Below are 15,607 nucleotides of genomic sequence, written 5' to 3'. Positions count from 1 at the left end.
CCACAAAAAATGTAAAGTCTTTAGCCATCAAAATTGGACCGAAGATTATAGATTTGATTGGGTTACCCATATGAATTCATGATCATAACAGTAAAATGGGAGATTATATGGTAACAAAAAGCAGAGGTGAAAATCAATTCGAAATCAAAAGTAAAAAAGAAGAAAAACGTTAACCTTGGAGAAGAAGAGGAGCTGGAGAATTTGGGAGAGGGAGAGGGCGACAAGGAGACCGGGAGAGGGAGAGGGCGACCGGGAGACCAGGAGAGGGAGGCAGAGGAGGCTAGGGTTTTTGAAACGCGTTGTGGAGGCTGTCGAGAGCTGGGTCTTCGTCTGTATACCGTGTAATTTTAGCCGACGAAATTTTTACTTCGTCGACTAAAGCTTTAAATTCGTCGGCTAAAATTTGAAATTCGTCGGCTAAACTTTAAAATTCGTCGGCTAAACGTTTGAATTTCGTCGGCTAAACCTTTGAAATTCGTCGGGTAACCTTTGAAATTCGTCGGATTGTGATGATCAAACTTGAGAAACGAAAATCTGATCGTCAGATCTGACCATCATGATAAAATATATGTATAGGAAAAAATTCAACTTGATCCGACAAGGTTAAGGGCTCGATCCGGACGGTCAATCCGTTAAACAAGTTATACAACATTAGTAGGCATGTTGTGATTGTGATGATCAGACTTGAGAAACAAAAATCCGACCGTCAGATCTGACCATCATGATAAAATACATGTATAGAAAAAAATTCAACTTGATCCGAAAAAGTTAAGGGCTTGATCCGGACGGTCAATCCGTTAAGTCAAACCCCTAAACGCATGGAAAAGGTTATTGGACCGTCTAAATTACATATTTTGACCGGACCTTCAACTGAAAATAGTTTCAAACCGATGAGACCCAACAATTCATATAATAATTTTATGGAAAATAACCACCTAAGATAGGGCTACCCATAGGGATAAAGAATGGAAAATTGAATTGACCGTAACTATCGGCACCGAGACTTTACTGGAATACCATGATTTTTAAACCGTAGACGTATTTCACAATTCTGGTCATATCTTATTTCACGACTTTTTGTCGTTTGAAGGTTCTACATATAGTTTGTTTTTGAAACGGAACATTTACTTAAACACTTGGTAAACAAGTTATACAACATTACTAGGCATGTTGTGATTGTGATGATTAAACTTGAGAAAAAAAAATCCGACCGTCAGATCTGACCATCATGATAAAATACATGTATAGGAAAAAATTCAACTTGATCCGACAAGGTTAAGGGCTCGATCCGGACGGTCAATCTGTTAAGTCAAACCCCTAAACGCATGGAAAAGGTCATTGGACCGTCTAAATTACGTATTTTGGCTGGACCTTCAACTGAAAATAGTTTCAAACCAATGAGACGCAACAAGGCGTAAAAAAATTTAGGGTTTAGGGTTTAGGGTTTAGCCGACGAAATATTTAGGCGTATTCGTCGGCTTACCATATCTTAGCCGACGAATTATTACTTATTTCGTCGGCTGACAGTCAATCGATTAAGTCAAACTCCTAAACGCATGGAAAAGGTCATTGGACTGTCTAAATTATGTATTTTGGCCGGACCTTTAACTGAAAATAGTTTCAAACCGATGAGACGCAACAAGTCGTAAATTTTTTTTAGGGTTTAGGGTTTAGGGTTTAGCCGACGAAATATTAGGGTATTCGTCGGCTAAGGTTTTAGGGTTTAGCCGACGAAATATTTAGGCGTATTCGTCGGCTTACCGTATCTTAGCCGACGAATTATTACTTATTTCGTCGGCTAAGATGATTTAAGCCGACGAATTATGGTATATTTCGTCGGCTAAGATGGTTTAAGTCGACGAATTATAGTGTATCTCGTTGGCTAAAGTATAAAAAATACATTAAAAAAACAGAAGGTTTAAACCATACTAACTTTTTGTTCATATAAAATAACAGAAATATGAATTCAACATATGTAAACTATAAAGGTTATACATTCTTTTTTATTCAAATTAATGTAATCAGAATTAAAACTAAGGCTCATAATCGGAATCATCCGATGAGTCTTCTTCGGTGTCAGAATTAATTTCTGGTAATCTATGCCTTTCCTCATCGCCAGTCATTGTCTGTTTCTTGATTTGGATCAACATCAATAAGCCTTGGCTCTTCATCACGAATTCGCACCGAACGACCCGCTGTAAAATTATTAAGGCGAACGGTAGAGGAGTTAGGAATACCTATTGCGTTGGGCTCTTGATACGCAACATCTTCTTCCTCGTCTTCGGCCTCTCCAAGTGTAGCCTCCCGGTAAATGTTTCGAGGGTGCACAAGGTTGACTACTTTCCATGCGTCACCCTTAGCAAGGTTATCAAAATAAAACACTTGTTTTACCGATGTGGCAAAAACGAACGGGTCATCTTCGTAAGAACTTGTAGCAGTGTTCATCGATAATATTCCGTACTGATCGGTCTTCATGCTCTGCGGCCTAGTATCAAACCATCTACACTTGAAGAGGTGCACTGTCATGCCTTGTCCATAAACGAGTTCCACCACTGAATGGAGAACACTGTAATAGTCAACTCCATTTCGCCCACCATGCGCCATCACCCCAGAATTTTGTGTTCTCCGTCTGCTGTCTCTCTGTTCACATATAAATTGCACGCCATTCACCTTGCAAATTGGATAAACTCTTGACATTATCGGCTTCATCGCTAGAAGTCTTAGTTCGTGCGACCAATTTGGGTGACAATCAAATTGAATATGGTTCATCTGCAACCAACCATTCAACTGTAAATATGGATAATTATGCAATAAACATAAACACGTACAGAAATATTGAATTACGTACCCAGCCGCCAAAATAATTTGCGAACTCCATGTTGTCGTACTCGAGATCACCTTGAATGTCTAGACAATATAGATGGATATCTTTCTAGTATTCAACTTCTCGACAGTTAATCAATACCCACCAGTGGGCAATGACTAGCTCATGTGGTTACAACTTGTAGGAGTCTGGCAAAATTCCATAAACTTCAACATCACTGGAGAGTATAGAAATATTGAACTTCGGTACATCTACTGGCATGGTTTGCGGAGTTTCCTTCAACGCTCCTAAATACAACTTCATGTAGGTGACACACTCGTGCGCAATATATGCTTCAGCTATACATCCTTCATGCGCGGATTTATTAGCCACATAATCTTTGTAGTCTCCAAGTTGCCTATAAATCAAGTTGCAAAGTGTTATGATTATTGAACATATAAATATATTGAGGAATTCAGGTGTAAAAAAAGTATATTTCCATGGGATACATCTAAGTGTAATGTACTGGATCGATAAGGGACAATTGCTCGGAGAGATGGATCATCAAGTGAGGCATGATGTCAAAAAAATTTGGAGGAAATATCTTCTTAAATTTACACATGATATAAATGATGTCCTCTTGTATTTTCCGGAGGTTAGATTTTTTCACTTCCCGTGTGCATAACTTCTGGAAGAATCTTGCCAACGCTACTAACGGCTCCACCACCTAACGGGGAAGGAACGGTCGAATGAAAACTGGAAAAATACGTTGTAGCAGGATATGACAGTCATGACTCTTCAACCGGTACATCTTATTGTCCTGGAAGTTCACACACTGGGCTATATTTCTTGCATAGCCTGAAGGATACCTCACACAACTCATCCACCTGAAAATTACGTTCTTCTGGTTAGGCTTCACAGTGTAAGGAGCTTGAGGCATTTTTTTCTTCCCTTCTTTCAACCACAGATGTCTTCTTAATTGTATTTTTTTAGATCAATGCGTGCCTTAGGACCGTCTTTCGTCTTCCCCTCCAAGTTCAGCATTGTGCCCACCACATTGTCGCAAACATTCTTTTCTATGTGCATCACATCTAGGTAGTACCTGATCAACAACTTACTCCAGTATGGGAGTTCCCAGAATATGCTCTTTTGTGTCCATAATTTGTACATGTCGGGTCTTTCAGGTATTGCCGCCACAATATTAGGATGATTGCTGAGCTGCCCAAAAACGTACTCATTAAGCACTGCTAAAATTTCTTCCCCCGTCCATCTTCTGGGAGGCACACCGTGTTCTACGGTCCCTTCAAATGCCTTGTCATCGAACCGCCATTCGTGATTATATGGAAGGAAAGCACGGTGACCCAATCTGCATATCTTGTTGCAATGACTGCTGCTCCCCTCATCGCTAAGGCACTATGGACAAGTCTTGTATCCCCTAACAACGTTGCCTGACAACATCCCACGGGCAGGAAAATCACTGATGGTACCAACAACCATGACATGCATCTGGAACATCTCGTGCATGTACTTGTCATAAGTGGGATGACCAACGTCCCACAAAAACTTAAGCTCTTCAATCAAAGATCTCAAATACACATCGAGACACTTCCCTGGATAACCGGGCCTCGGAATCAACAAACTCAACATATTGTATTCCTTCTTCATGCACATCCATGAAGGAAGGTTGTACGGTACCAAAATCACCGGCCATACACTGTATTGAAGACTCATGTTGCCAAAAGGGTTAAACCCGTCGGATGAGAGTCTGAGCCTCACATTTCGGACCTCTGACGCAAAATGAGGAAACTCTCTGTCTATATGCTTCAAAGCCTCCCCGTCAGCAGGGTGTATAAGGGTATCTTCGTCATGCAATTCCCTATCAGCGTGCCATCTCATAGCTTTGGCCGTGTGTGAAGACATGTACAACCGCTCCAGCCTATCCCTCTACGGGAAATACCGAAGTACATTCACAGGTTTCCTATTGTCTGCAGGAGTCAGCTTATACCTGTCAGTGTGACATACCGGACATGCGTCAAGGCCACTAAGGTCATTCCCTTCTAGATCTTTACCCCAGAAGAGAACGCAGTCATATTTGCATGCATGGATCTTAATGTAGGAAAGCCCAAGATCTTTCAGGATATATCGGACCTTATGATAAGTGGTAGGAAGACGATGACCTTAGGGCAACATTGAAGCAATGTACTGTAGATAATCATCAACAGCCTTCACGGTCGATTTTGTCTCAACTTTAATCTTCCTTACGTCCATCACACTTTTAATAACGGTCTTCTGATAACCGGGGTACACATGGGTCTGTTGGAAAGCAAGCAGTTTGTTGTACTTGTCAATACCAGCAGTGTTGACAGCTCTAGGGAAGGGCTACACCAGGTCAGGCATATACTGTCCTTGAGCGCATACACCGCTCTCATAAGGAAACATGTCGTTGATGAAGGCCGTTGTTGGATTGTTGGATGTACTGCCTGTCTCAGAAAATTGGCCATGATCATGCGGACCCCCTGATGATGTTTTACCGTGATATAACCAACATTTGTACTTCTCCAAAAACCCGTTACTCTTCAGGTGCTGCCATACTTTGTCAATCGCAAATCGATGCGACACTGACATTTCGTGCACGGGCAATAGAAAATTGTATTCCCGTTAGCATTAGCTAGCGCATATTCCAGAAAACTCATAACTCCTTTACCATATCTTTTGTCCCATTTTGGAAGCGAAATCTAACTCTAATCTATATCCTGAAAATATAACAAAATATATATGTATAACGCTAGCTAATTATTAATTAAATTTCATGCCATATATAAAATCTCAATTCATTTAGTATATATTCTACGTACTACAACTAATTAATAACAAATTAATTAACACACATATATATATATATATACTTAATAATTACATAACAATATTATATATATATATCTACATCATCAACAAAATACATCATCAACAACTTACTATACCATACAACTACAATATTATTAAATTAAATTTAAACTAATAATAATTAATAATTAATTATACTACTACTTATTAGACGAACTACTATATATATTATTACTAAATACCATCAACCAAACTACGAGTACAACACATATTATACTATATATATATATACACACANACATTAACGTACTCAAAATCGATCACTACATACAATATTATATATACAACATCATCACAAATACATCATCAACTCATATACATCAACAACTTCATACCATCAACACAATATTATAAATTAATTAACTATATATATATATATATATCTACTACTTATTAACAACAACTTCATATATATTATCAAATCATCAACCAAATCGATCAGCACATATATATATATATATATATACATCCAACGTACTCAAAATCGATCAACTCAATCACACTCAAAATCGATCAACTCAAATAAAACTCAAAATCAACATATATACACATATATGTACCTATATATAGCTCCACAAACTAATTATGGACAGATTTCGACAACACTCAAACTTTTTCTCCCGTTTTTTTTTTCCCAGATGAGTTGCTATCTAGATCTGCAAATATAAAGCACTTTAGCCGACGACATTTTAATTTCGTCGGCTAAACTTTTAAAAATTTCGTCGGCTAAAGAATTTTTTGGCCGACGAAAATTTAAATTAGCCAACGAAGGAAAATTTCGTCGGCTAACGTGGACTTTAGCCGACGAAAAAATAGTTCGTCGGCCTGGTTTTTTTATTTTCGTCGGCTAAAGCCTTTCTTCTGGTTGTGTGTTTGGTAAGCTAAAAAATATTATAAAAAATATTCTTGTTTTCTAAACTATTTGGGGGGAGAGTTTGGTAAGCTGAAAAAATATATTCAAAGAATATTCTTGTTTTCTAAACTAAATGTGGCTTCAAATTTAGCTTACGGTGGGAGATTTTTTAGTGATCCTTAAATCAGTTGTGCCCTATTCCTATTCTAATTTCATCACACATACCCATGCGGCATGCCCCCATGCCATCAAGTTTTTCATCACATACCCATACTGAAGTACTCATAATGATACTATAAATTGGAGATCAGTGATTGATGGTGTAAAGGTTAATCAGATAAAATAAACAGGCATACATTACGAATTCGAACCGGAAATTGCAAAAGAAAAAGAAAAAATTGTTGCTAAAAGGCGAGCAGTTTATTCTACAAGAGGAATCTCAAAATCAAATAAGAGTAATATGTTGCTAGGATGGTCCAAGAGAAACTTTTCGGCCAGTTTGCCACAACTAGAAGCAACATGCATGTATCAATTGCGAGGGTGAATTGTGTAGAATGTCTGCAAGGAAGTCAAAATGAGAATGGTCACCGCCGCCAGGATTGACATGACTTTCCATGCACTGGAGAGATAATTGGCCCAGAGGATCCTTTTCTGTTTTCGGAAAAATACTTTAAGTCGTCTTTTCGGATTGTTCCACGACTTCTGGTATTCATTCACTCTATCGCACAGCTCTCGGAAACAGAAGTCGTCCATCAGATCAACTCCATCTACTATACTTCGGAATTTAGTAGCCAAGTACTCTTTTTCTCCATTAGAACTGTGCTCAATGATCCCTCTCCTCTCAAGCAATTTGCTGTCCAGTGAGGAACTGATGAGGCTCTTCATGAGGAAGGCATATGATGTGATGCTTTGCGTAGTGCTAAGACTGCATTGCTCGAAAGCAATCAAGTTCCTGAAGAGTGAAAAACTTGTTGTGTCGTGAATGAGCAGTTGTGGTATATTGATTACACCATCCTTGGGCGGCCGATTGAAAGTGATGTTCAACAAACTTTCCTCACTACTCGGCTCCTTTCGAAACTCGATTCCAGACTCCATAAGCTCTGAAGCGCAGTAACCGAATCCCCAATTTTTTTTAGCAAGGCGTCCATTTCGTTTTCTTCTGGGATTGTTGGACTCTATATCGTTGCCATTGGCTGAGAGGACACTGGCGGCAGGAACTAGGGGGAAGTAGAATTTGTGCAAGAGATCAAGCAAATGCTTGCTTTCTGTGTCTGGAGCCTCTTCTCTGATCTCTTTTCTGCTCATAGGCTTGAAGAAACTTAGCGCAAGGCTAGAGACCGACTTTGGTGCTTTACACCTTTTTTTGACAATAGGGCAGATAAAACCGTACAGTATTTCGAGAATAAAGAAGGGGATCTGGTTTTCAAGCAATGCCAGATCATGCCTAATAGCGGCCATAGTCCAAGGACTTCTTAGAACCGGATCAGATTCGTACTGATGTTTCCACATATAGTCAAACTTCAGGTGGGTTCTGAGAAAAAGTTCCAAAATGAAGCAGCCATCAACTAACATCATTTCTGCGAGCTCATCATGAGTACTAATTTCGCTCTCCATCTTTTCTATGTAGCAATGACGAATCGCTTCGTCCAATCCATGAATAGCAGCGATGCAATCCTTCAAGCGTTTAGCGGCTTGTTTTTTATCCCCTGTATACTGAGCAAGAAAGGATGCCATGTAAGACAATTTATGATCTGACATTGGTGCAAGGGTAGTTTTATCTCGATGGAAAGGTCCAATTGCTACAACGCGGGGACTGTAGGCATCCTCCTTCACTTTTCGAAGTTTCTCCGGAACTCTGTAGATGCACAACTCAGCTTTTAATTTTCTATCTGGTAAAGAGATGATGAAGGAGTCTGTATCATCCACTCTGCCGATTTTAGCCTTGATCTCTTCATACAATTTACGTTTCCATTCTTCAGGTGTCTTGGGGACCTGTCCAATTTAAATGAACAGAATGAGTAGGTATTGGAAAAGAAAGCTCCCAGTATGTCACAATCTACGTGATATGGATAGATTGTTAGGATTTTTTTTTGTCGCAGTCCCCTGGTAGTAGAATGAAACTTCGACATAATAGAAAAACTGATCGACATAGTTATTTATAGAGTAGTTAATAATACACTCTTTATTATATAGTGCTTGTTAGAATACATAAGTTATGTTGGGTACTCTCATGATATTGTTTTAGACTTTTGGGATGTTCTTATATCATGGGGTTTGGGCTCAATATCATTTTTTAATAGTGTGAGCCAGGGCTCCCGTTCTAACTTCTAACCCTTATGGTACAAAAAAAAGTTCTTTATTTTTTGTTTTTGTTAACTTTTTAATATTTTTTTTATACAAAGAGTGGTTTTAAATATACACTCCTAATTACTTGATGGACACATCTATTGCCACCCCACAAGCTATTTTACTCACCCACATTCTCTTCACACCCCACTTATATATATTTTTCAAGGTTCTAAAAAACGATGGGTGCTAGTTAGGCGGATAACGCCTAAAAGATTAATCGGGGATTAATCGGTTTTTCTATTTTTGTATTTATTTTAATTTTTTAAAACCAAATAATTATATAATATAATTAAAAATCAAGGAAGAAAATTTCGGTAATTACAGAAATTTCGAAGAAATTTCGGGAAAATATCGACTGTAGTAAAAAATTGAGAAAATTGATGGAAATTTGAAGAAAAACAAGGAAATTTTAAACCAAACTTTAAGAGATGTTTGTTTTCTATATTATGTACTATATTTGAAATGAAAACCTTAAATAAACATTGATCTATAGAGAGTTGTAGTAAGTTAAGGTGAAAATATTAGTGCTGAACCGTTAATAATTCTTAAAAGTTTACTTTAAATATTTTTTTTTGAATGGCTCGAAACCCAAAGAGAGGCTAGGCCATCACGCCTTATATATATATGATACATTTCATATGGAATTACATGAGTGCTTTAAAACCACGTAGAAGACCTATGAGGAACAAAATTTTCACTAATATTGGTTGGACATATCGGGAATTTTCGGAAATATCGGGAAATATCAAGAAATATCGGGAAATATTGAGAGTTTCGGACGAGAAATGCTTGGGAGAGGAAAGTTATATCGCTAGGTGAAAAAATCAAAAGTTTCAACGAAATATCGCCCAAACTTTTGATTTTTTCTTCCTTTAAAATTACAATTAACATGTAACTACATAATTATTAGTACAATTATTTTGGTTGAAAAGTCAAACTAAAAGAGAAACAAAACACGTCAACCTAATCCACCCAAAATCCCAAATAGGCAAATACAAACAAACCCAGATCGTGAATTTCTTCCCTTTCCTCCTTCCATCTCTTTATGGGTTTTAGAAAAAAAAAAAAAATTAACTAATCGGCAAGTCGATCACCTAGCACCACCCAGCCCCACCTACGTGGCTAGGCGGCCAAAAATCGGCAACCCGCCCATATCAAACGATTTGGCTGTAATTGGGACCGCATAGGGGCGTTGAGAGCCTAGCTGCCGCCTAGGCCGATTTTTAGAACCTTGATATTTTTAATGTAAATCTACTTTTTTCATCCATTTACAATACCTCAAATACCCTTATTTCATTTCTACTTTATTCACCATACATTCTCTTCTCACCCCACATATATATTTTTTCTCTTCTTTGGAGGAAAACCAAAGAAATACAGCAAATTGAAGAAAAAAAAACACGACAGAGCATGGGAAATAACGAGTAAAGAGATAAACGAAGCATCAACAAGAGAAGAAAAGAAAAAAAATATATATAAACAGTTCACCTCATCTTCAGATTGTATGCTAACGTCTTCATATAACGACTGTGTATGGTAAATTATAAGTTAGTGTTTATGAAGTACATGTTCAACCAAAACAAAAAGATAAAAAAAAATGTAATTTATAATTTATTTATAATTTGTAACAACTTATTGTCCCTTAATGTAATTTTACATCAGTGTATTTTGATATTTCAATAAATCATTAATGTGTGGGGTGAACAAAGTGGTTTGTGGGGTGACAATAGACGCACTTTTACTTGATACACATCCCTATTATTTGACATTTCAAATAAGATTTTATTGGTATATATTAAATGACTAAAAGAGACATGTTTTTCACAAGCTAGGGTTCAACGTCTGCCCCACTTGCAGCCTGTAGCATGCTTCCACCAGACCGACCAACCCCATTGGGTCTCTTTCTTTGTATTTTAGGTACTTTAGGTTGTTTATTTAGTAAAATAATATAATGAGAAATTCAATAGGTGGTGTATTAAGCAAGTGATGTGTATTAAGTAATTAGGGTTGTATATATATAAAATTTCTCTTATACAAAAATAGGTAACAATTAGTCTAAAAGTTACTTGCAATAAGGAAAGTAATAATGTTTATCCAACTCTCCAACTACTGTCTTTTTAACTAAGAACTTCATAGAGAAATCATTGACAAACAAAATCGGAAGCTAAAAAAATTATAGTTTAATTTGGAAATCCAGATTAATTAGATCATTATTTAATAGATCTAGCCTCGTAGAGATCTTGTTATATATCTTACTAGTTTTTTACCCGTGCATCTACACGTGGGTATACAAATGAGAGAAGTTTAACCTGAACTGCTCAACTTAAAGTGGAATGAATATGATTATCATATTTCTTAGATAACTGCTCAACCAAAAGTGGAAACAAACCACGTTTTTTATTTCTCCATAAAATTTTAATTGTGTTTTACGGTTATACCCATAGAACTTATATTTATTTTCTTTGAGAATTTTCTATTATCCTGGTTTTTTGGTTTTTTAGGTAATTCAAAAAAATATTTCACCATGACACCAATTAGGGTGCTTGGCTTTCTAATAGTAGAGATAAGTATCATAGGGACACACACTTTTATTTTAAAAACCTTTTTCTAAATTGATTTAAAATATCATTAAAATGGCTATTAAAAATACGACATGCCTTGCAAATAAAGCATAAAATAAACTCTTTTTGTGAAAACCCCTAACGAAAAGTAGAGTCTCCAGAGAATAATGTACCTGGGTTTCCTCTTCGATCTCGCTCATTTCAGGAGGGTGTTCTTTACCTTCGTGGACGAATTTGTAATCGGCCATTCTTGCCTTGTAATTTATAGCCCAGTTCTGAACATAAGATATAGTAGTTGATATAAGTTGTTATATAATAATGGGCAACAACTATAAAGTTGTTGGTTGTTGGGCAATTATAGTTCGGAAGTAAATCACCTGTTCCGGAAAACCCATTGCAAACCCTGTGCCATAAATAGAATTTTGACATCTGGCCACTAACTCACAGTTCACTAACACCGTCTAGTTTGCGGAATAGAACAAAAAAAAAACAGCAAAAACACGAAGGCAATTGAACTTGTTCACTTTTCTCTTTTCTGGGTTTATCTTTATTTCATATCCCAATTCTTCTTGTTTTGGGTTCTCTTACTTTTCTATATGGGTGTGAAACGCTGCATTTCAAGAAGCGGAGAGGAGAGGCAGACCAAAGAGAGTTGTGGTTTTCAATAGGAGGACATGAAAATCGCAGCTGATTGTGCATGCCAAGGAGATTGGGATTTTGTTGTTGCAGTTGGGAATTGTGAACTTGATGATCGGTGTCGCAGATGTTGTGAGAGTAATTGAGATTTGTTTGTTGTTGTAATTTGATTTCGTTTCTTCTTATGAGATGTGGTGAGGGCTGGATTGCCAGATCTATAGGTTATGAAAGTGGGTTTGAAGGCTACAGATTTGGAAAACTTTGAATTTTTGGGTAGAGTTGAACTTGGTTTCAGAAGAAGAAGAACAAATGAGTCTTGATCTGAAAAACAATAAAGAGAAGGCTGGGCAAGAAAGGAGAAAAAGGGATGGGTTTAATCAAAATTTTTGGGTTTTCGATTTCAAAGGTGTTTTTTTTTCTTTTTCCTGACACTCTTAAGTATTAACAGTGTTAACTTTCTTAGTGTTGGTGGCCAGATGTCAAAATACTATTTGTGGCACAGGATTGGCACTGCGTTTTCCGGAACAGGTGATTTGCTTCCATATTTCTAATTGGGAATTTAAATAGTAATTAAGAAAATTAAATTAATCGATACATCGAGTGACAACATCGATCTCTATAAATTAATTGATTCCAGTTATAGGCTTTCATCATCTCCGATCCATTGTTAGATAGATAGCTAGCTACACCAACCCAGGGTTGTGCAGACACCGGTGCTTTGCAAATCGAGGCGATGAATGTGAAGGTAGTGAAGAACCCTCGGGGGCAAGCCAACCAGCTGTTCAAATCTGAATCGAACAACAAGAGTACGCCGGCCTAGTTTCATATATTCTTTTTCCTTCGTGGGGTTACATATATGCAATTACATATAAACCTTTTATATACTGATGAGTTAAAACTCAATTCGATACTACGTCCTGTTAACTTTCTTTTGATTTTTGACGAATGGTTCTCAGGGAAACGCCCTCATCCACCTGAAAACGACGAGGGGAAGAGAAACAGCCCCCCGTCGAAAACCCGGAAGATTGATGAGTCTGATCTGTATACGCCGACCAAAGACGAAACCAGAACCTGTCGTTCTCCTTCACCATCAATTCCTGATTCTTGCAACAAGCAGAGTATGCGCATATACATAACTCAGTTTAAGCTATCTGCTGTCTTTAATTGTTTATTTGTTTTCCTAAGGCTACACACTTTAAATCTTTACGTAGTAATATTGGTAGTTAACATTTTAATTTATTTTTTAATTTTTGCTCTCAGAGTCAATTAACAGTCTGGTTTCCGATGGAGGAGTTTCTCGGAATATAGATTTTGACGAGGAGGCCGCCTCAGTTGAGAACAAACTGATTCAACACTTGACGAAATTATCCGAAATAATGGAACCAATCCTGAAAAGAACTGATTCACCACCAGTCTTTGATCTGCTTACAGATCCTAAATTTGCAGATGCTTGTATAGACGTTGCCAGGGGAATGAAGCTGTTGAAAGGAGGGTTGACAACGATCACTCGAGAGTTATTATGCGGAAGGATGAAAAGTAAATTATAATTAAGTTTATTATTTCGCTTGTTATGTCGCTAGTTAATTCCAATAAGCTGACTTCAATGAATCCCAAAATGCCTCATTTTGGTTCATATGTTGATCATCATCAAGTAGAGAAGATTTTCATTATGTTGTGCATGCTGGCTAGATGTTAGCTAGCTCGATCTAAATTAATGGTAACATCTTATCATTGATCTTAAGAAGATTACCTGGGATCTATAGATAGCTAGCAAGTAACACTACGTTGTCCCCTGCCCCTGATAACTTTAGTTTTATTTCAATAAGGTGGTGTTTGGATGGCAGCATTATAAGGTGGATGTATTAAGAGATAATGAGACTTTGAAATTATGAAGGGACATATGTTTGAGTAATTATTTTCTAATGAATGCATTAATGCCTATTTACACAGAAACATGGATATATAGTAAACTCATATCCAATAAAAATCTTTTCTCTTGTCTTATTTCAATGATTCTTATTAAAAAAAATAATTATGTCTTTGTTTCATACGCAATCACCTCTCTCCTCCCAGATCTGAAACTAATTTTCTCTCCACACGCTAGCACTGCCTCTTCATCTCCAACTCTGACGAGGTCCCTGAGCGAGCGCATCCACCAAGACCAGAGCGATCAGGCTCGTCGTTCCCATCGACGACGTCCACGTCGGTCAAGTCTAGCAAGCTACTCGTCGGTCATCGTTGTCACCGCCGTCGTGGAGGATGCTTCCCGGAGGCTTAGTACTTCAGTTTTCTTCTCCGGCTCCTCTTCCTTGTTTTCTGGTGATTGATGATGGCTTCAATATCTCACTTCTCGCTTGGGTGCCAACGAATCGCTCCTCGTCGTTCTCTGAGCCCCAAAATTGAGGTCGATGTCTTATAATCCTCAACCACGAGGTAGATCATGAAGCGAAGATGATCAGACATCGGTTTTTGAGTAGGTGATTACCTATTCCTACTTTTTGAGTCCTCGCCCCCGAATTCTCCCCTCTCTCATCGGTGCCGTCGTCGAGGTTTGACGCCGTCTCTCTCTCCTTCTGGTAATAGCTCTGGTTCAACTCTATCTCCTTCGCTGCCTCGTCGTTTAACAACCTTTGGTACCACCAGCTGCTGGTGGAGGACGTGGAGGCGTCGAGGAACTCGATTTCAGGAGGAGGAGAAGCTCTGTCATCGCTGCTCTCGACTGGCGGGGAGAATGGGAGTCATGCGCAGGTGGTGTCTTCGTCGGAGATCGTTGGGTTGGATATGGGAGGGAAGCGATGCTGGTGGCTCCGGTAGTGTTTTAGAGATGAATTTCTTTTTTTTCTCTGAAAAAAAAATGGTTATTAGGTGGTAAAATTTTGATTACTGAGGGGTAATAAATTTTGTGGCTCCGGAAGCTAGTCATTGGTGTGAGGGAGAGGACTTCTTTCTTATTCTTCTTCAGTCGTCTTTGTTTTTTTTGTGCTTTAACTAATTACTAGGGATCAGTAATTGATTACTGATGGTCAGTAACTCGATTATTAGGGGCTAATAACTAATTACTAAGGGTCAGTAATTGATTACTAAGGTCAGTAACTCGATTATTAGGAGCCAGTAACTAATTACTAGGGGTCAGTTTACTAGGGGTTAGTAACTGAGTTGTAACGCCCCGATTTGTACCTCATCAAATTGAGCACATTACAGTGCCGCGTTCTCTTAGAACCTAAGCTAGGGCCCATGACTCAAGCCTTAAGAACCTGCAAGGCATTTTAATTAAACTAACTAAAACTTTTATAAATTGAAAATCAAAGTTACAGTCAGAAGCGTTAAATAAATGAGTAAATGACATTTTAGTACTAATTTTAAAAGTTTATTGCCACCCCAATAAAAAACTTTTTCCTATGCCCATTTCAATTAAACTGAATAGAATTACTTTTCTACCCATAACTTATCTATCTCTCTCCTCTAATTTCGGATCTCTCTTTCATTTCTCTCTCTCTCTCT

At 37.8% G+C, this 15,607-nt stretch overlaps 2 protein-coding genes across 2 annotated transcripts; one reads left to right on the top strand and one right to left on the bottom strand.

Moving 5' to 3' along the window:
• Positions 1 to 7,088: 7,088 nt before the first annotated feature.
• On the bottom strand, positions 7,089 to 11,865 carry LOC101292918 (UPF0481 protein At3g47200-like). The gene is made up of 3 exons (XM_004305093.1): positions 11,848 to 11,865; positions 11,644 to 11,745; positions 7,089 to 8,552 (listed from the first exon to the last, which is right to left on the bottom strand). Exons 1-3 carry the CDS (start codon positions 11,863 to 11,865, stop codon positions 7,089 to 7,091), a joined length of 1,584 nt encoding a protein of 527 aa, XP_004305141.1.
• Positions 11,866 to 12,706: 841 nt separating this feature from the next.
• On the top strand, positions 12,707 to 14,056 carry LOC101295826. The gene is made up of 3 exons (XM_004302625.1): positions 12,707 to 12,912; positions 13,063 to 13,224; positions 13,367 to 14,056. Exons 1-3 carry the CDS (start codon positions 12,840 to 12,842, stop codon positions 13,651 to 13,653), a joined length of 522 nt encoding a protein of 173 aa, XP_004302673.1. The 5' UTR covers positions 12,707 to 12,839; the 3' UTR covers positions 13,654 to 14,056.
• Positions 14,057 to 15,607: the final 1,551 nt, after the last annotated feature.

The sequence above is a fragment of the Fragaria vesca genome, linkage group LG6 (genome assembly GCF_000184155.1).
Source record: "Fragaria vesca subsp. vesca linkage group LG6, FraVesHawaii_1.0, whole genome shotgun sequence".
NCBI lineage: Eukaryota > Viridiplantae > Streptophyta > Magnoliopsida > Rosales > Rosaceae > Fragaria > Fragaria vesca.
The sequence above is the reverse complement of the archived record's forward strand: the minus strand, read 5'-3'. Positions and strand labels throughout refer to the sequence as shown.